The sequence below is a fragment of the Puccinia triticina genome, chromosome 2A (genome assembly GCF_026914185.1).
Source record: "Puccinia triticina chromosome 2A, complete sequence".
In the NCBI taxonomy this organism is placed as follows: domain Eukaryota; kingdom Fungi; phylum Basidiomycota; class Pucciniomycetes; order Pucciniales; family Pucciniaceae; genus Puccinia; species Puccinia triticina.
In genome coordinates, this window is record NC_070559.1 from 4941913 (window position 1) to 4961531 (window position 19619).

The 19619-nt window shown below is 46.1% G+C and overlaps 1 protein-coding gene across 1 annotated transcript; it reads left to right on the forward strand.

The window, feature by feature from the left end:
- Positions 1–7363: 7363 nt before the first annotated feature.
- On the forward strand, positions 7364–8083 carry PtA15_2A534 (uncharacterized protein; the record flags this gene model as incomplete). The annotated part of the gene is made up of 5 exons (XM_053166563.1): positions 7364–7541; positions 7609–7656; positions 7719–7756; positions 7849–7930; positions 8007–8083. 5 exons carry the CDS (start codon positions 7364–7366, stop codon positions 8081–8083), a joined length of 423 nt encoding a protein of 140 aa, XP_053017772.1.
- Between the last annotated feature and the right edge of the window lie 11536 nt (positions 8084–19619).

The following is a 19619-nucleotide window of genomic DNA, read 5'->3' on the forward strand; positions in this document are numbered from 1 at the left end:
ATGACCGGTCCTTGTGCCGGCCATCAAGAGGATTACACACTCCTCTTACTCCTCTTGGTTTTCAGCTCATGGACTGGTGATTGGGAGGAGTCCACACTCCTCTTGATGCCAGCACACACCAGCGTTGAGAGAAGTACAGACACCTCTCAATGGCCGGCACAACAAACAGTCATTGAGAGGAGTACTCACTCCTCTTGATAGCTGGCCCAAGCCCAGAAGTCATTGGGAGGAGTACATACACACTTCCTCAATGGACAACACAGACTGGGCATTGAAGTGCATGTACTCCTCTTGATGCTGTTCTGTGTTGGCATTGAGAGGAGTATGGACTCCTCCTCCCAATGACCATTCCTTATTCTGGTCATTGAGAGGAGTGCGAACTTCTCCTCCCAATGACCAGTCATTATGCTGGTCATTGAGAGGAGTGTGGACAAATCTCAATGGCCAGCGTAGTTGTTATTCCTGTGTTTGCAGGTGAAAAATTCAAACTTTTATTTGTACTCTCTAAAAGCCTCAATATATCAAAAAATGAAAGGCAGAAATGAAATCTAAGGCCAAAATAACCCTTAGTCACCCACTGTAACCACCCCCATATCTCTACTGGATCAGAAGATACACGGATCATGCCTTTCACATACCAGTCCAGGGCACTTCACAGAGGATTTTGCGCACGGTTTCACACACAACTCAGCTCTAGGATAATTTGCATAGGATATTGAATATTTCATATGGAATTCCTTTGTTTCTTTTATTTCCTTCTTTTTATTTCACTCAACCACAAGTTGGCCACTGTTTTGATATTGCATATATATGATACTCATGTAACCCCTTGGAAGTTAGACCCCCTCTTAGTTTACTATATAAGGAGGCCTCTGCCTGCCAGTTGTTTCCTTCCTCATGCCATCTGGAATGGTGAAACCGCTGCGCTGCGCTGACATCAGCGGCACTTTTAGTGCAGCGCAGCGACCACTGATCCTCCAGCCTGACCAGCATTAGCGCTGCGCTAACGCTGAATTCAGTGGTTTGCCGCAGACTCCTGCTGTTTATCAGTGTTAGCGCAGCGCCGCTGAAGGGTGCTAACGCTAAAAATCACCGCAGCGCAGCGGAATGGCTGCTGACAGCCGCTGACCGCTTTTTCAGCGTCAGCGCGCTGAACATGGCAGCAGTGACAGCGGCGCTGCCAGCGTGTTACCTACATATTTTAATTCACTCAATCAACCTCTCCACCACCTGTTCGCCCCCCATCGGGCCTCACCTGGTCCTTATGACCATGTTGGGGCACCACAAAATTAGTGCGCTGACACTGAAAAAGCGGTCAGCGGCCGTCAGCGGCCATTCCGCTGTGCTGCGCTGATTTTCAGCGGTTTTCCGCTGAAAACAGAGTCAGCGCAGCAGTTGACCGCTGATTCAGCGGCGCTGAAATATGCAGGTTTTTGCGGTGAAAATAATTGGCGGTTAACGCAGCGCTTGTCCTGCTGATTTTCAGCGCAGCGCTCCCAAAATCCGCTGCGCTGACCACTTTGTTGCACTGTTTGCAGCGCAGTGGTTTCACCATTGCCATCTGGCTCCCACATCCATCTACTCACCTGTCACAGTTCTTTCTTACACATACATATCACAGTTACTTGCAATTCACAGTCATGGTTAGTTTCACAAGCCTCTCAGTACTGGGTTCCAATCCTGGTTGAAGCATAGCTTCCAAACCTTGACCTTCTATTTTTCACTTTATATACCCTCTGCTCAAGGACCTGGGTTCAAACCCCATCCAAGTCATCAGTATTTTTCTGCCCATTCAGACATCTCATCTGCTCCATAGATACTCAGGACTCTTCACTAAACAATCCAACTATACTCTTCATCTTTGAACATATCCTTATAACTGAATAAGAATTCCAAGCTTAGCTTGGTGGTCTTGTTTCCTGATATCCAGAAAGGCAGAGTTTGCACCTCATCTATGCCTTTTGCCATTCAGCAAAAGGGTCTCACAACACCTTTTGAGTCTTACACTGGCACAAGGACTCCTCCTGATGTGGTCCTTTTTCTGGCCATCAAGAGGAGTGTGGACACCTCCTGATGACTGGTCCTTGTGCCAGCCATCAAGAGGTGTGGTGTGTGTACATACCTCGACTTTTTGTGCGGGGTTCAAATCCCCACCGAATTGTCAGATGTCACCGTGGCCCGCAGCAACATCAAGATGCCTGCAGTGTCATCAATGGATAATTTATGTTGATAAATATTTGCAAGGTGTTTCACATGACATAAATATGGTGAGATGGGGATTTCATTTCTCTCTGATCAGTTTGTACTTTTCATGAAGCTGTGATCTGCCAACCCAATGTAGGCATGTAAATGAGGGTGAAATTGTAAAAGTGGAAAACAGCAAACATTTGTGTGAATGTGTGCATTGCAGAAAACAAAAAACAAAAACCAACTAGCAAGCTGATTTGTGTTATGAAGTCAGGATTTCTGGCTGAAATCTGTCACCACACAGCTAAGCTTGACTTGAATCACATTTTCACCCTATTTCCATACTTGTTTGGCACAATTATAGGCAATAGCTGCCTTTTTTTGGGAAATGTACCCATTCATATCTCTCTAAATGTTATGTACATGTTGTTGATCTGTGGGAGTCCCAGCGTGTGATTTTTAACCCCCTTGTTTGCGCTTAAATGAGGGTGGCATTAGCAAAGTGAAAACATTCACCACCTTCATGAGCATGTAAGTAATATGGCTGGAATACCACGAACGCATCTCAATCAAAAGATATTTCAAATTGAATTATCATTTGAATGTGGCCATTGTGTTGTAGTTGTACCCACTGAGTTCTAGTTGAGTTTCAGATGAATTTTGCATGAATTCTGGATGATTTATGTATGAATTCAGGATCAGTTCCAGATCAATTGTGGATGAATTCCAGCATGATTCTTTATTTCTTACACTATTTTCCCCAAAGGCATCTAGCACAGTTATGGAAAAAGGTTCACATATGAAACTTTCAACTCACTGGAGAGTGTTGTTGAGGGGCACCAAGGACCAAAACTAAGAGGGCTACCAAGCAACTCACATAGGTAGGGGCTTGAGAAGAGAAAATAGACAGTTTCAGATGAGGAAAGAGACTGGAGAGACAGTAAGTAAAGTTGTAGAAATGATAATACTAGTTATAAGAATAGCTACATGCTAGCATATGAGATCTAACATACAGATAATATCAACAAGTGTGTCAAAAGCTCCCCTGGTGCTATTTGGTTCCCTATTCTTTCAGAGTAATTATACTAGAACATTATTTGCACAACAGCATTCTGATTGCTTTTATATAGTCTATTCAACATCCATAGTCTGCTATCAGCAATCAAAATTCATTGCTTCTCCCTCTTTTATTTTTCTTTCTTGCTTCAATTCAGCCAAAATTCCTCACAAATTACTGTCCTTTTGTTTCAACAGTAACTCTTGTAAACAAACATGGCCCCTCCTTTCCACCAAAGGGAATGCAGTTAGACAGTTCTGACTTTAGTTTCAACTTGCCTGAAATCTTTTTGTAAATGGTTTGGTCCAACCCAAAAAAACCCAAGGCCAGGTTCAGGCAGAATTTGAGAGAAAATCTTGACCCAATCCCAACCCAACTTGACTTATTGGCATATCTCTGGCAAGTTGCACGGCCTCAGAAATCCACTTGGGTTCCCACTTCGCCAGTTTGAAATATTCATCTTTAAAAGATGGGTGCAGAACTTGGGAATTACAAAGTAAGTTGTGTTTATCAGTTTTTATGTCAAAGGTTAATTTATAATAAAACTTACTCATGGCAACCCGGTACAGCGGTAAGCAATCTGTAAGGGTATAGTATTTTTTTGTCAGACAAAGGCCTGCACGGCAAGCATTCCTCAAGGCCGTGGGGTATACATCACGCTGATCAGAAATAATGCTTGATAAGTGACTGGTGATTTGGTCGATGAAGACAACCACTTGTGATATTTGCGCCCCGCCGCGAGTTGAGACCATAAGGGTTATTTCATAGAAGGGTTCTAGTATGTTGACAAGGTCGCGTGCCAAGTTGAGATCAATTTGGTTGATGTGATAAGCTCGATCACTGCTGTGTTGCTTATCCTTCTGCCACTCAAGACTGCATACCAAAATGTTAGTATGTTTGGATTGAGTGGGAAAATAACTACTCACATCGCCGCCGAGCATTGCTGGATACTGGAGAGTTGCACCAGAGTAGAGTTCCACCTGGTCCTGACGTCCCGCTCAACATTGTGTGGCGTTGAACATTCCTTCTCTTGACAGATCTCCACAAAGAGCGCCTTGGAGTTTGGCGACTTGTTCAGCTTCCGCGAAATCGCTCGGAACTTGCAATACATATCAGTAATTTTCTGGAATTTTGAAAACAGGAAATAACGGAATACCTTTGCCAAGCTCTCCTTGCATGATTGGGAAATGTATACATCATCATTGTCTTTGTCGCTCAAATCATTGATGTCGCCAGTTTCCAGTTTGAGTTCTTGATCATTGATGGGATTTGTAATACACCCAGAGTTGATTGGATCATTGGATAAGTCTTCATTGGAGTCTTCATTGTTTAAATGGGTACCTTTGTTGTACCTGTGTATGGTTAGCAAAAAATCAGCAGAGTTCACCTGCGAAAAGAGAAGAACATACATACAACTCAATCTGGTGTTCTGTGTCCTCTTCATCATCTTGGTCGGATTCATCCAAGTCCATGCTCTTGTCAAAGTTGTCCTGCCCACTGTTTTTCTTCTTGTGGCTTCCAAAAGGGCGCAAAATGACTTGAACAATCAAATTCAAGATATGCGCAAAACATCAAACCAATTTGGTCTTGCCGTGGAATCAAGCCCACTTGAACTTCTTGATTTCATTCACCATTGTTTGATTATTCGTGGCGTTATCGGTGACTATACCACAGATCTGCAAGAAAAAAAGTGATTAATCCAAGTAATAGATGAAGATAGTAACTCTGACATGCTTACCTTGTTTTTCAAACCAAATTTTTCAACAATTATCCGGACGGTGTCGGCCAAATAGGCACCTGTGTGTCTGTCTTTTAACCTAACAAAGTCAAGAGGCATTGACTCCAATTCAAAGTCCCTATTTTCTCATTGAACCAAGCAATATATTACCGTTCCTAGGATATCAAACCCATTAGGGGACTGCCAGGCATCAAGGCCTAAGTACATGGCGCCTTGATGACTCTAGCAACAAGCAAAAACATAAAAATTAGTAAAAATCAGCAACATAAAAAAGAAAAAAAGAACAAACTTTGAATGATTCTATGAGAGACTCCTGTACTGATGTATAAAGCCTGAATATGTCATGGGACACCGTCTTTTGTGTAGGCAAATTTTTCAGGACAATCAGATGCAGAATGTTTTGATGTGCGCCCTCGCCAAGAGCTATGAAAGGTCGAGCAGTTTCAGCGCACCAGATTGCACAGAGCTGGGGGACCTATTCAATAAAACATTCAGTCCTTATTGAGTGAGATGAAAAAGAAGCGATTGGATTGACTAACCTCTCGTGGATCTATATCACCGGTTCCAGATACACCAATTGCGGCAAGTTTGACAGTATCATTCACTGCTTGTTGCTTCTTGAGGCAACCAGCAACATGCTTTGAGAGGTTAGTCGGAGATGTATTGTATGTAGGGCGGTGGATTTTTGAGCCACAGCTGCAATTTACGACATGAGAAGTGATGAGTGGAAGTAATTGGAAAGAATTCCAGAAAAGAAACTACCCACCTCTTACACAAGAATGCAATCATCCTGCGCCCGTGTTTGTTGAGTTGGTCAGAAAGCATGGGCGGGTCGTAGTACGCATAGGCTGAACTGTTGGAATTGCTGTGCAATTTACATGCCCGATCTGGAAAATGAAAAAAATTGTCAGTTTTTCACTTGTTTAGCAATAAAGATTAAAGGTGGAGCTTGTAAGGTACTAACTGAGCTCTTGATCATCAGAAATTTGATGAGTTGTTGACGCTTGAGTATTTGCGGGAGTCGTGCTATCACGGTATGTCAGTTGCTGTTTTTGGTCTGAATGTTCAGTGAGATCGGACACAGTTGGTTTCTTTCTTCTAGCAACTCTTTTAGAATTAGGAGAGCTACTGGGGTCGGAGGTTTGTGGAGATGATTTGCGGCGCTTCTTGCTTTTGGGCGCCATGACCGTATCGGATTTGTGCTGAGGAGGGTACTGAGTATATTGGTTGGTGGGGCCAGGACCCGGTCCCAAGTGTGGTTTCACAGGATATGTACATATATGTCACAGGAAAAATGCATATACTTGGTTGTTGCGTGACAACCACGGGTCCCCAATTGGTTCCCCTGCCCAGTGGCAGAAACGGGCAGGTACCCGGGTGGGTACCCGCCGCTTTTTTTATGCCAAAACCAGATACCCGGCACCCGCTGGCGGGTACTAGGACACGTCAGCAGGTACCCGCCAACGGGTGCCTAGTACCCGCCAACGGGTGCCTAGTACCCGCCAACGGGTGCCTAGTACCCGCCAACGGGTACCAGGGCCCATCCCTATTTTCAACCCTCCTTTGATCTTCAAGAGGCTGCAGAAGTAAGAGATAAATATGATTGAATCTTTTTTCTTTGTAAAAACCTGTCAAGCTGACAGTTTTTTCTTGACAAGAGACATATTTATGGACTTGCACGTGCTAAAACCGTATGTATGTATGTATGTGCTACACCTGTAAGCCCATAGACATGGCCACTGGAGCACCTCCAATAAACATTGGAGCACCTCCAATGGCCCCTGTGCTGACCCGGCTGGGCAATGGAAAACATCAAAATAGGTTCTTTGGAGCTGGTTGTTCTACAATAATTCACGTGTCTGACATGGGCTCTGTAACACCGCTGCAAGCGTGGAGCATTGGCACTGTGATCCTCACCCCTTTTGCTGGGGATCTTGGCCAGCAAAAAACAGGGAAAATAACAAAACCAAACCCTGGAATTACAAATGGGTACCCGGGATAGTACCCCTATGGTAGGAATTTAGGGCTGGCCCCCCTGCCCGGCCTCTCCGGGTATACCCGTGGTCTGCCCCGCGGGCATAGGGCTCCGGGACGCCTCTTTGCCTGGACTGTACCCGGCCTACCCAGCGGTTACGGTCCACAGGCATAGTGGGTGCAGTAGCTCTGGGCCTGTACAGGCCTGTACAGACCCGCGGGAGTCGGGAACGGGTCGCGGGTATACCCGTAGCCCGTCAGCCCCGCGGGCTGCTTGATTTTGGTACCCGAGTGACGGGTATACCCGCGGGACGGGCGCCGGGCTAGCTCAAAGTGGCCGGGTACCCCGCGGGATCCAGCCTCAGGATGCCTTGCGCAACGTACATACAACCTGCAACATTCTCTCGATGGCCGACACGAAGGGAACCGATCCACTGACAAATACCACCAAACCGAATACAGATGCAACGATAACCGTCAGAATCATCAAATCATTCGAGTACCGAAACTTCAAAAACTTGGTGCTCCATCATCTCAACTTGGAAACGATCAAGATCGATGATCTCTTAGCTCTTTGCCAGAAACGTGTGTGGCATCAGTAACTCGACTCGGTAGTCACTCAATCATCTGATGTCGCTCGTCTCTTTTTTAGAGATATCATCTGCGTCTGGTTGGAAGATGTTCCAAAATGTAGCACTCGGTTAGCGTCATATGCACAACTGCCAACCATCTTCTCACCCATACTAATAAAGATTGCATTAGATACTTTCAAATTGTACAGCAAAGCACATGGGGCCAAAGTTGAGTCACTGTGCCATCCGCCTTCAGAATGTCAATCCTCCAACCCTCCAGAATAGACTCACACCACCGCCAAATCTACCGGGTTCAGTAGACCACTAATCTGATTATCAACTTGGATCACGACGACTGGATTTTGGAGGACCGTTCTAAATCTCTGTCGGATTACGGCTTAGGTTTGCCTTGTGACTTTTAACAAAACTTCTGGATCTGTTAGATTTACGCAACTTATGCCGGATTGTAAACCTGTAGAAAACGAATCAGAAGTCAGCTTATTCAATCGCACGAATTATGAGGCTTTCAAAGCAAACCCTCAGCAAAAGTGGTGATCCCATTTTGTGGGAGCATTGCTCAATAGTTTCTGTACCTGTCTGCAAACAACTTCGGTACCTGCATTTTTTAGATCATCTTCAAGATCGTTTATAGCCCGAGCTAAGTAAGTCTCTCCGAAGAGGCGCGATACGTCTCGCGTAGCGACCTCCGTCCCCGGAGGAGGGTCAACTTGTGTTAATCCTAACTTAACACAAGTCCCCCCTGGTGGGAGGCTTGCTGTGGCTGGCCGCGAAGCGGCCCCTCCCGCAGGGAGGGACTTGCGTGTGATGTCAAAATGTTGGCTGGGAAAGAAATGGCCATTAATGGCTGGAGGGAAAATATTACGCCTCAGCCAGCCTCCCCCTCAGCTCCTACGGACCTACCCCAGAGCCAAATGACACTTCTGGACCTCAGCTTTCATTTGGCGCTGGTCTCATCTCCTCAATCCCAATTGTTTTCCTTGTACTAGTATTTCAAGAATAAAAACAAGTTGAAGAAATGTAAACCAAGGATCTACAACACTCATGGCTTGTGGATCTTGGATTCACAAACCCACGGATATCTGTAGATCTTGCACCTGTAGCCACCCAATTGTAACATTTTCTTGCAGATATGATATTCACTCTTGCAGATTTGCAGAAAATCCAAAAATGGATCTTCAGAGCAATGAAACATCCTACAGGATTCCTCTGACCTTCAAAACAGATTCCTTCCATCAGTTTTTGAGTGTTTCACTCAAAAAAGCTGGGGGTGAGGGTGTGCATCAGTACTGCCCTTAAATCTGTCTATTCAGTTTTCTTTGTACATATTTGGTCCATTTTTAAATAATTTTCTAGTGATTTTGGGACTGAATATCCTTCCCTACTAGCCTGAAGACATTATCCATGAGCCTATCCTGGGGAGAGCCCTCCGGGCGGGTTCCCCCGGACCCTCCGTTTGAGAGGCTTAGTTAAAAAGTCCAAGTCAAGATACGCCCCCGTAAGAGCATCCTGCGGGTGCTAAACCGGGTCGCTAAACCAGATATAGCACCCCAAACCCGCTTTAGCAATGCCACTGCGGTGTGGTAGACGCTTTTGTTCTGCATGGAAAAATTCAAAAATTTCTGGTTTACATATGTGGTGTTACATTACCCTCTTTTGACACACACACTCCCTTCAGTTTACATACACAGTTTTACAAAACTGCATGTATATAGCTTACATACTACCCTTTTACATATATATGTGTGTATATATGCGGCTACGTAGCAACCAGCCAGCCTCAAATGTGGCTGTGTAGCAACCACAAGCCACTTATTACAGTAACCTAGCAACCACAGGCCACATTAATAAAGCGGCATAGTAACCATGAGGCTGTGCAAGTCACTCAAGCAGACTACACAGCAATACAGAAAGCTGTGCAGGTCACTTCAGAAGACTCCATAGCAACCAGAGGGCTGTGTAAGCCACACTTGTAACTAGATCACCAGCTAAATTTGCTCATGTATACACTGCCACACTGTACATAGCTGTATTTGCACAGCATTTGTAAAGGCACACCAGCCAAAACCCCTCATGTACATAGACCACCAGCATAAATGCCTCACATTTTCCTATATAAGGAGGGGCTCTCTCTTCCTTTGTCCCTCATGGAATCCAAGGAAGGAGATCATTCCCCCCACGAGATTCAAATAAATTGTCACCACCTGTGGCACTATAATTCTTTGGCTTTTAGCCAAAGAAAAATGTGCATTTTTCTTAGGCTAAAAGCCAAAGGAGCGCTGGAGCTGGCCGGGCTGGCAGAGCTGAGTTCATAGGAACCTAGCCACAAAACCTGGGCAGCTCAACCAATGGTTGTTAGCCTAGTGGTTTGCAGCTGCGCTGCAAACCTCCTTACAGCAAGGTTGCCGGTTCAATTCCCACTGCCCCCATGCCCCATTTGGGGGTTAGGGGGCGGGTTTTTGGGGGTTGGGTTTTTGGGGGTTGGGTTTTTGGGGGTCGGGTTTTTGGGGGTCGGGTTTTAGGGGTTAGGGGTTAGGGCAGTTTTTTTTAAAAAAAATGTGGCAAGGTGTATAGTACATTGTATTGGTATGTATCGGATACGTATTGGTATGTACCGGATACGTATTGGTATGTACCGGATACGTATCGGTATGTATCAAATACGCGGATACGTATCAGTATGTACTTTCAGTACACTGTACAGGTATGTATTGGATACGTATTGGATATGTATCGCTATGTATTGGATATGTATCGCTATGTATTTGTATCAGATACAGTAATGTGTCCAATACATACCAATACCAGCGCCAGCCAGCGCGCCAGCTCCAGTGGAGCTGGCCCGGCCAGCTCTGCTGTCCTTCGGCTTTTAGCCAAAGAAAAATGCATTATTTTCTTCGGCTAATAGCCAAAGAAAAAAAGGGACAAAACTCATTGTCACCCTCACACTCTCCGCCACATAATAAAACACTAGCTTTATATTTTGCAATACACAGTCCATTGTGAGCCACTTGTGAGAAAAGTATTCAACTACACTAGACCACTGTCTTCTTGCTTCCAGCCTAGCTGGGGGTGTTGTCAGTCTTTGTGCAAGCCCCGCGCGCACCTCGCGGGTTCACAAACCAATCACAAGGAAATCACACATCCCTTTTGACTCAAATACATAAATACTTAGCCGCCTTGCCTCCACCTCCTTCCTAGCTCAGTAGAGATAAGCGCTGATTCTTCTACTGAGCTAGGTAAGCTTTTCCTTCTCATTTCTATCATAACATTGTACATAAGTAGAGAGATAAGCGCTGATTCTTCTACTGAGCTAGAAATGCAAAGTATTGTTGGGTTCTAGAAAATCTCTCCAAGACATTGGTCTTGTCTCGAACCCCGTCTTGGTCCATTTGGTGGACCCTACCCTTTATCCTGAGCCTTTGAGTGAAGAGTCATTTCAGACTCTTACACTTTTTTTTCTCAAACCCATCCTTCAGAATGACCTCTTCCATCCCAAAATGTGAGACGAAGCAGATCATCGTCAAACTTGATCTGAATGGAACCACGGTGTGAGCTCTGGTCGACACAGGATCTGAATTGGATCTAATCACCGAGGAGGCAGCCAAAACGGCAGGATTGAAGCGCCAAACGCTGGCCAAACCGATCGCAGTACGCCTAGCTCTTCAAGGCAAATCGCTGGACCAAGTTATACTCCGCCATTTTGTGACTGCCACCCTATACAATCCAAATTCTGGCCTAGCTTTTGACGACATGCCACTACGCATTGGTCACATTGACAGTGACTATGACATCATTGTTGGCACAGACTTCCTCAAACAATTTGATCTTTATCCTTCTATCCTACATTGCCTCCTTCACTGCAACCAAACCAAAATCAATATCTACGATCACCGAGTCAAAGAATCCCTTCAACTTCCTTTCTCAACCGCGTCGACCTCTCAAGCTCCCTTCTCAGAACACGAAGCAGAACAACTTCTCCTTGGAGAGTTCTCGGACCTTTTCCCCCACGATATCCCGGCGGTCTCCGATGAGGCCGAGGACGCTTGCCTGTTCGTAGATGGTACTTTTCCCTCACGATATCCCGGCGGTCTCCGATGAGGCCAAGGACGCCGGCCTGTTCGTAGATGGTACTTTTCCCAAGAAACTACAGAATGAGAACTCAAAGACAAGACACCGAATCATCTTGACTGATCCAAATGCAATCATCAATGAAAAACAATATCCTTACCCCCAGAAGCATCTCCAGTCGTGGAGGAAATTGGTAGACCAACATCTAGAGGCAGGTCAAATTCAACGGTCATCCTCCCAATACGCCTCACCCAGTCTGATCATACCCAAGAAAGATCCGACAGCTCTTCCTCGGTGGGTATGTGACTACCGAAAACTGAACAGTTTCACCGTGAAAGACCGCTCCCCTCTACCAAATGTCAACGAGCTAGTCAGGACGGTTGCTACGGGCAAAGTTTTTTTGATCATTGACCAGACTAACACCTTTTTTCAAACTTGAATGCGGGAATCCGACATCCCAATTACGGCCGTCAAGACCCCATGGGGCCTGATGGAATGGCGAGTCATGCCAATGGGTCTCACAAATGCACCAGCGACCCATCAGCGACGATTGGAAGAAGCTCTGGGCGACTTAATCAATAACATCTGTGTGGTTTATCTCGACGATATCGTCGTATTCTCGGACACCTTTGACCAACATGAGCGCCACGTCCGAAAAGTCCTCAAGAGGATCCACGCGGCGCACCTATTCTGTTCACCAAAGAAGACACAACTGTTCTGAAAAGAGGTAAAATTCCTTGGCCATTGGATTTCAGCCAAAGGAATTCAACCGGATAATGAAAAGGTGGAGACAGTTCAATCTTGGCCTTCCCCACGCTCGGCAAAAGGAGTAAAACGCTTTCTAGGTACGGTACAATGGATGAAAAATTTTATATGGGGGCTTCAAAAATACGTCGGCACTCTTATACCCCTCACCAGTTCAAAGCTCGAGTCAAAGGATTTCCGTTGGGGCGAGAAAGAAGAATGCGCGTTCAACAAAATCAAGAAAATAATGACATCCCTTCCGTGTCTGAAAAACGTTGATTACAATTCTGACGATCCCCTCTGGCTTTTTACCAATGCTAGCGGGTCGGGGTTAGGTGCGGCACTATTCCAAGGTAAGGATTGGAAGCTTGCTGCACCCATTGCCTATGAGTCACATCAAATGGCGCCGGCTGAGCGCAATTACCTGGTTCATGAACAGGAACTCCTGGCCGTAGTCCATGCTCTCCAAAAATGGAAAATGCTTCTTCTCGGCATGAAAGTCAACATAATGTTGGACCATCACTCCTTGACTCATCTCCTCAAACAACGTAATCTGAGCAAACGACAAGCTCAATGGACCGAATTGCTGGCCGATTTGATCTGCATTTTGATTACATCCGCGGCGAAGACAATACAGTGGCCAACACGTCGTCCTGCAAACACCTTCCCATCAAGGAGGACGACATCTCTCCAGCTGATGTGGCTTGTGTAGCGTCTCTGACCAAGATGTCATTGACTCTATCTGATTCAATCAAGGCCTCCATCCGGGCAGGTTACGACAACGACTCCTTCTGCAAGGCGGTTTGGGGGGCCTTGCCCCTACGCAAAGATTGTGCTGACATCGACGGTCTACTTTTCGTCGACGGAAGGTTGGTAATTCCAGCCAACAAGAACCTCCACCCCGCTTTGTTGTCCAACACCCACACAAGACTCGGCCACTTAGGCCACCTAAAGACCTTGACAGAACTGCGGCGAGATTTTTTTTGGCCACGGATGACGACAGATGTGTTGGCCTATATAAAACATTGCAAGACATGCCAACGCACCAAAGCACCAACAACAGCCCCACCTGGAAAAATGGCCACCCCAACCTTCCCCCAGAAACCTCTTGTTGATCTAGCTATTGATTTTGTGGGACCCCTTAAATCATCTTCCCACTAAGACATGCTCCTTAGCTGCACTTGCCAGCTCTCTGGATTCACCCGGCTGATTCCAGTTCTACAGACCGACACCGCAGAAAAGAATGCTTCGCGATTCTTTGGTGGATGCAACACTGGGTCGCTACGCTAACCATAGCGGTTAGTGTAGCGTAGCGCAGCGCAAATGCGCTATTTTTTAGCGTAGCGTTAGCGCAATTGCACGCATATGCGCTAACGCTACGCGCACGCGGTGCGCAGCTATTTTAGCTGATAGCGTAGCGTTAGCGCAGATGGGCGCAATTGCGCTAACGCTACACATGCAGGGCGCAAAAGAGCTCGCGCTACGCTGCGCTACAGCGCCTTTAGCGGTAAAAAAGGGCTTTTTTCCGCTAAAAGCGCTGTAGCGCAGCGCAGCGTAGCGTAGCGACTGTAGCGGCGCGCTAACGCTAACAAAGAATTGGCGCGCTGTTAGCGCCGCTGAAAATTAGCGCAGCGTAGCGGCGCTAACAGCGCGCTAACGCTATGCAAAATAGAGGGGCGCTTTTTGCCGCTACGCTAACGCATAGCGCTGAAATAGCGTAGCGTAGCGTTGCAATCCATCCACTGGATGGATTGCAAAATTTGGGGCGCCATCCTTGATCATCAGTGATCAAGACAAAACATGGACTTCAAGATTCTGGAAAACTCTGATGGAGCAATTAAAAATTAAATTCCACATGACAACTTCCTTTCATCTGCAAGCAGACGGGCGGAGTGAGAGGACTAACAAGACAGTAGGACAAATTCTGCGGACATTCACGGCCAAGAAGCAAGGGAAGTGGCTGAAATCTCTTCCCGTGGTTGAATTCACAATCAATTCAGCCATAAATGTTGCCACAGGATTCAGCCCATTTGAACTCCTCTTCGGACAAAAACCAAAACCTTTTCCCTCCACAACCGCTTGTCTAGACTCACTACCCGCCTTGGATAAATGGTTGAAACTACGCGAAGGGGCTTGGGCGGACGCACAAGATGCCCTCTGGACCAGCCGCATCCAACAAGCATCGTAGCAACGACCCTGGATTACTCCAGACAACTGGGTCCTCCTCGACTCCGCGGATTGGCGCGGGAAGCACAAAGGGGGGGTTGACAAGCTCAAAGAACGGTTTGAAGGGCCTTTCCGGGTGACAAAAGTTTTCAACACGGCCTCAATGTAGAACTTGATCTTCCAGGGAACAACAAACGCCACCCAACCTTTCACATATCCAAAGTCAAACGGTACCATTTCCCGGACAATGGTTCTTTCCCACATTCTCCTGGCCCTGTGTCTTTATAGGGGGGGAGACTGCAAGCCTCGCGCGCACCTCGCGGGTTCACAAACCAATCACAAGGAAATCACACATCCCTTTCAACTCGAATACTTAGCCGCCTTGCCTCCACCTCCTTCCTAGCTCAGTAGAGATAAGCGCTGATTCTTCTACTGAGCTAGGTAAGCTTTTCCTTCTCATTTCCATCATCATCATTGTACATAAGTAGAGAGATAAGCACTGATTCTTCTACTGAGCTAGAAATGCAAGGTATTGTTGGGTTCTAGAAAATCTCTCCAAGACATCTTGTCTTGAACCCCGTCTTGGTCCATTTGGTGGACCCTACCCTTTATCCTGAGCCTTTGAGTGAAGAGTCATTTCAGACTCTTACACTTTGTCTTTCAGAGAAGCAGGGGTTTCCTCACACATACTTCTCTAAATTCAGCCATAAGAGGTGCAAACCGCTTTTGGAGTCTCACAGCGGGTGCCAAACACACATCAAATCTGCCAACTCGCCTCTTGGGAGCTATTCTGTTTGCAAATTTGGAAACAGGATAGCAACACTGGGTCGCTACGCTACGCTACGCTATTTCAGCGCTATGCGTTAGCGTAGTGGCAAAAAGCGCCCATCTATTTTGCATAGCGTTAGCGCGCTGTTAGCGCCGCTACGCTGCGCTAATTTTCAGCGGCGCTAACAGCGCGCCAATTCTTTGTTAGCGTTAGCGCGCCGCTACAGTCGCTACGCTACGCTGCGCGTGGCTTTAGCGCATATGCGTGCAATTGCGCTAAAGCTACGCTAAAAAATAGCGCATTCGCGCTGCGCTACGCTACGCTAACCGCTATGGTTAGCGTAGCGACCCAGTGTTGAGGATAGCACCCCAACCTTGCACCACCCTTGCAAGTATCACACATCTCACATGTGATACTCTTACCTTCTCCCCCAACAGCAATACAAAACCACACATTTCACAACCGCAAGCTGCCAATCATGGCAACTTGCGGTGCAAAGCTGCCTTGCTGCAGGTTGCTAAACCTGCGCCCCAGTTGCCAAACTCAAAGATTTGGCAACACAGTTTAGCACCCGCGGTGGAGATGCTCTAAGAGAATCCGCATGGGTTGCGGATTAAGGAGGATTAGTGTAACTAATTCTCCTTGGCAACCACATTGGGTCCAATTTAATTGGACTAAACTCCTCCTGGGAGTACAATTTGGAGCAAGCGGGATTAAATTTACTCCTTGCTAATCCTGGGAGTAAGCGCTGCATGCAGACACTCCTCCCCACCCAAAAGTATGCACCAAACACAGCTTACATAAGCTGTAGGTGCATACAACATACTTACTCATCATTTAGGCCATGTTTAGCAGCATGATTATCGTACTTTTCAATATGGGCAAAATTGCCTTGTACTTTTCAATATGGGCAAAATTGCCTCAAAGCTGTAAGAGACCAGCTCCAAACTTCACATGTTCAAGTGATGAGGCTGACAATTCTATGTTTCTGTAGTTTCCCAATCCATTCTTTGATATCACCAAACGCTGGCGAAATTGTTTTTGTAAGTTGAAATAATTCTTGGGCTGACATCAATTTGAGCACTGATCCTTCAAGGCTGCTTCATCTGTTACCTTCTTTTCTTTTCTTTGAAAAGGGTGAGCTCCTCTGTCTTTCACAGGTATTTTTTTCCATTGAAGACCAAAATTAACTTATTTGATATTATAGCGGGATGTGTATTTGTGGGAATAATGCTGACAGGCTGTTCTGTGGTTCTTTTCATCATGGCGGCAATCCATCATTGGAAAAGACTTTGTCAGTGTTTACTGAGATATGCGTAAATTGTGGTTAAGACTGAGACTCTGTTTTTAATATTTCAGAAAAACATCTGAATGAAATTCTTGGATGCTGGGTGACTACATTTCCAAATATCGGCCTCATTCTATTGCTCAAGTTCCTTGGAGAAACCTTTGACTCGAACGTAATAATCTTGCCATATCCCCCTACATTGTGTAAGACACTACTTTTCCGCCTGATCTTTTGGAAGTAAACTGCTAAGCCTTAGAGCATTTGCATCCATTGCTAAGTTAGTCTGGACTAACTAGCTCAGATTACGGCCACTCAGATTTGCTGAGTGGCCGACCGCATCAGTGTAGATTGGGAGGTCCGAGGCTGTCGGAGATTATGTGATTAGGTGCCTGTATGGTATGTGTTTGGCACCTTAACACATAGAGTTCATGCCATTGAGCATGATGCATATTCATTTTGAGGTTAGTCCGAGGACTAGTGGGGGCTAGATTTATACCCCACTAGCTCCAAACCAAGCTCCGGGTCAAGTTGATCCCCGGTTAATCCAACCCAATGCGGTTGCGGGGTCAAACTAAGTGCCCTAATCCAGGGTTGGCTTAGCGTAGGTGCGGATGGTCTTAGAGCATCCGCATTGGTGCAGGTGTAACTCGCTTACTCCCGGATTAGCGCTAATCCCGGCCGGCAACCACATTGGTGTGGGATAAAAAGCTGTGTAAGTATGTTGTATGCACCTACAGCTGATGTAAGCAGTGTTTGGTGCATACTCTTGGGTGGGGAGGAGTGTCTGCATGCAGCACTTACTCCCAGGATTAGCAAGGAGTAAATTTACTCCCACTTACTCCAAATGGTGCTCCCAGGAGGAGTTTAGTCTGATTAAATCCCCCTCAATGCGGTTGCCAAGGAGGATTAGTTAAGCTAATCCCCCCTCAATCCGCAACCGATGTGGATGCTCTTATGAGGGTTTACTTTCAAAAGATTATCTTAAAAAGACATTTTTTACCATATGTAATGTAGCATGTTTCCTATTATTACGCTGCGTAATATGATGCTGCCAAACAGGGCCTTAATAAGAGCATCCGCATCGGTGTGGTAGTAAGTCCGGTAGTAGCAGATTAGCTTACTACCAGATTATCGCTAATCTTGGCTGTCAACCACATTGGTGAGTGACAATTTGATTTGTAAGTATGGTGTATCCACCTGCAGCTTATGTCAGCTGTTTTTGGTGCATACATTTGAGTGGGGAGCAGTGCCCGCATGCATGGGAATATGCATGCAAGGCTTACTCCCAGGATTAGCAAGGAGTAAAGTTACTCCTCCTTAGTCCAAATCGTACTCCGAGGAGGAGTTTCTAGCTTAACTAAGTCCCTCTCTATGTGGAGGGGGGACGGCATCCCGCAGGGACCCTCCAAAGGAGGGACTTGTGCGCTATGTCAACCTTGTGGCCTGAGAGAATTTCAAAAATGCAGTTTTTTGATGTTTTGTAGCAGCACCAATTCTTGTTGGCTGATTAGGTGTTGGGGGAACAAAAGATGCAGAAGACCATGGAGAATCTTCCTACATATTTTTCAAATTTTTTGAAGCCTTGAGTGGCACTCAAATTACTTTTTTATGACCACCATCATGTCAACTTCATCCTTCATTACACATCTTGCACTGTACAGGATCCAAAACTAATGATATCACAAAGGGTATTGCAGATCAACGAAAAGGGATGGGGGGAGATGGAAATAGTACATAGATGGGGACAGCTTGGGTGGTCCCAGAAATGAAAACCAGAAGGGATTTGTTCCAGAGACCCATGTGCTATGTTGATTATAAAAAAGTGCCCACCAAAAGTTGAAATTCTCTCAGGCCGCGGGGTTGACATAGCGCGAAAGTCCCTCCTTTGGAGGTTGCTTTGCTCCCCTGAGGAGGGAAATTAGCCAAGTTAGAGGAGCTTAGTCCGACTAAATCAGACCCAATGCGGTTGCCAAGGAGGATTAGCTACACCCCGGGTGCAACAAAATATTTTGAAAACCAGTTTGATTGGTTTTCAGAATATTTTTTTTAATTGAGTCCGGACGTCCTGAAGAACGAGTTGGACTAACCATTTTCAGATATTTTTAAAATATTTCTGGAACCACCTGTTGAGGTGGTTTTAAAAATATTTTGGAAACCAATTTGGTTTGAAAAATATTTCCAGAACCATTTGAAATGGTTTTTGAAACCATTTGGATGCTCCTTCTCTCACGGCACGGTTTTTGGGACCTTTTTGGCAATGGAATTTGTCCACAAACCAGATTCAGACCAATTTGGTTCTGACAACCACTATCCAATCAATTTGGTTTTGACAACCATCCCAAAAACTTTTGGTGCACCCGTGGTGTACGCTAATCCCTCCTTAATCCGCGACCGATGCGGATGCTCTAATCCCGCACCGATGCGGTTGACCACCCGGATTAGCGCTAATCCCGGAGTAAGCTAATCCGCTACTCCTCGAGTTACACCTGCGCCGATGCGGATGCTCTTAAATCGGGACTTGTGTTAAGTTCGGCCTTGAACCGGGTTGCTTCATGTGAGCGACCGGCCGCCGGGGCGATACCCCGAAGCATTTGCTTCCGGCCGCTACGGGTCTACACGTACAGCTTGACACTCGCCGAAACGACCCTCGGCGGGCAGCATAAAAACCCTCTTTTGCCTATCCGAAGAGTCGCAACTTCGAGGCTTTACAACTTGGTGTCTCATAACCAGTATTCAGAGCACACCCTGTAACATGCCTGAGAGTCGTATTCGTGTTCTGAATTCAGAGCAAGTCCATTGGCAGAAGTCCTGCAAACTTGTGTTTCAGAGTAAAAAGGTCCACTCGGCACCTGGTCGAGTTTCCCCTTCAAGTTGCGGCACTTCAACTTCAAGAGAAACCCAGAGCTGAAAAGCAACATTATATTATTCATTCATTCGTTTTTCACTTCCAATATTTCATACCTTCAACAAGATCGATTCCTCTCTTCCACTTACACCTTCCCCTCTCACTAACGTGAGATAGCTGGAAGCGAACG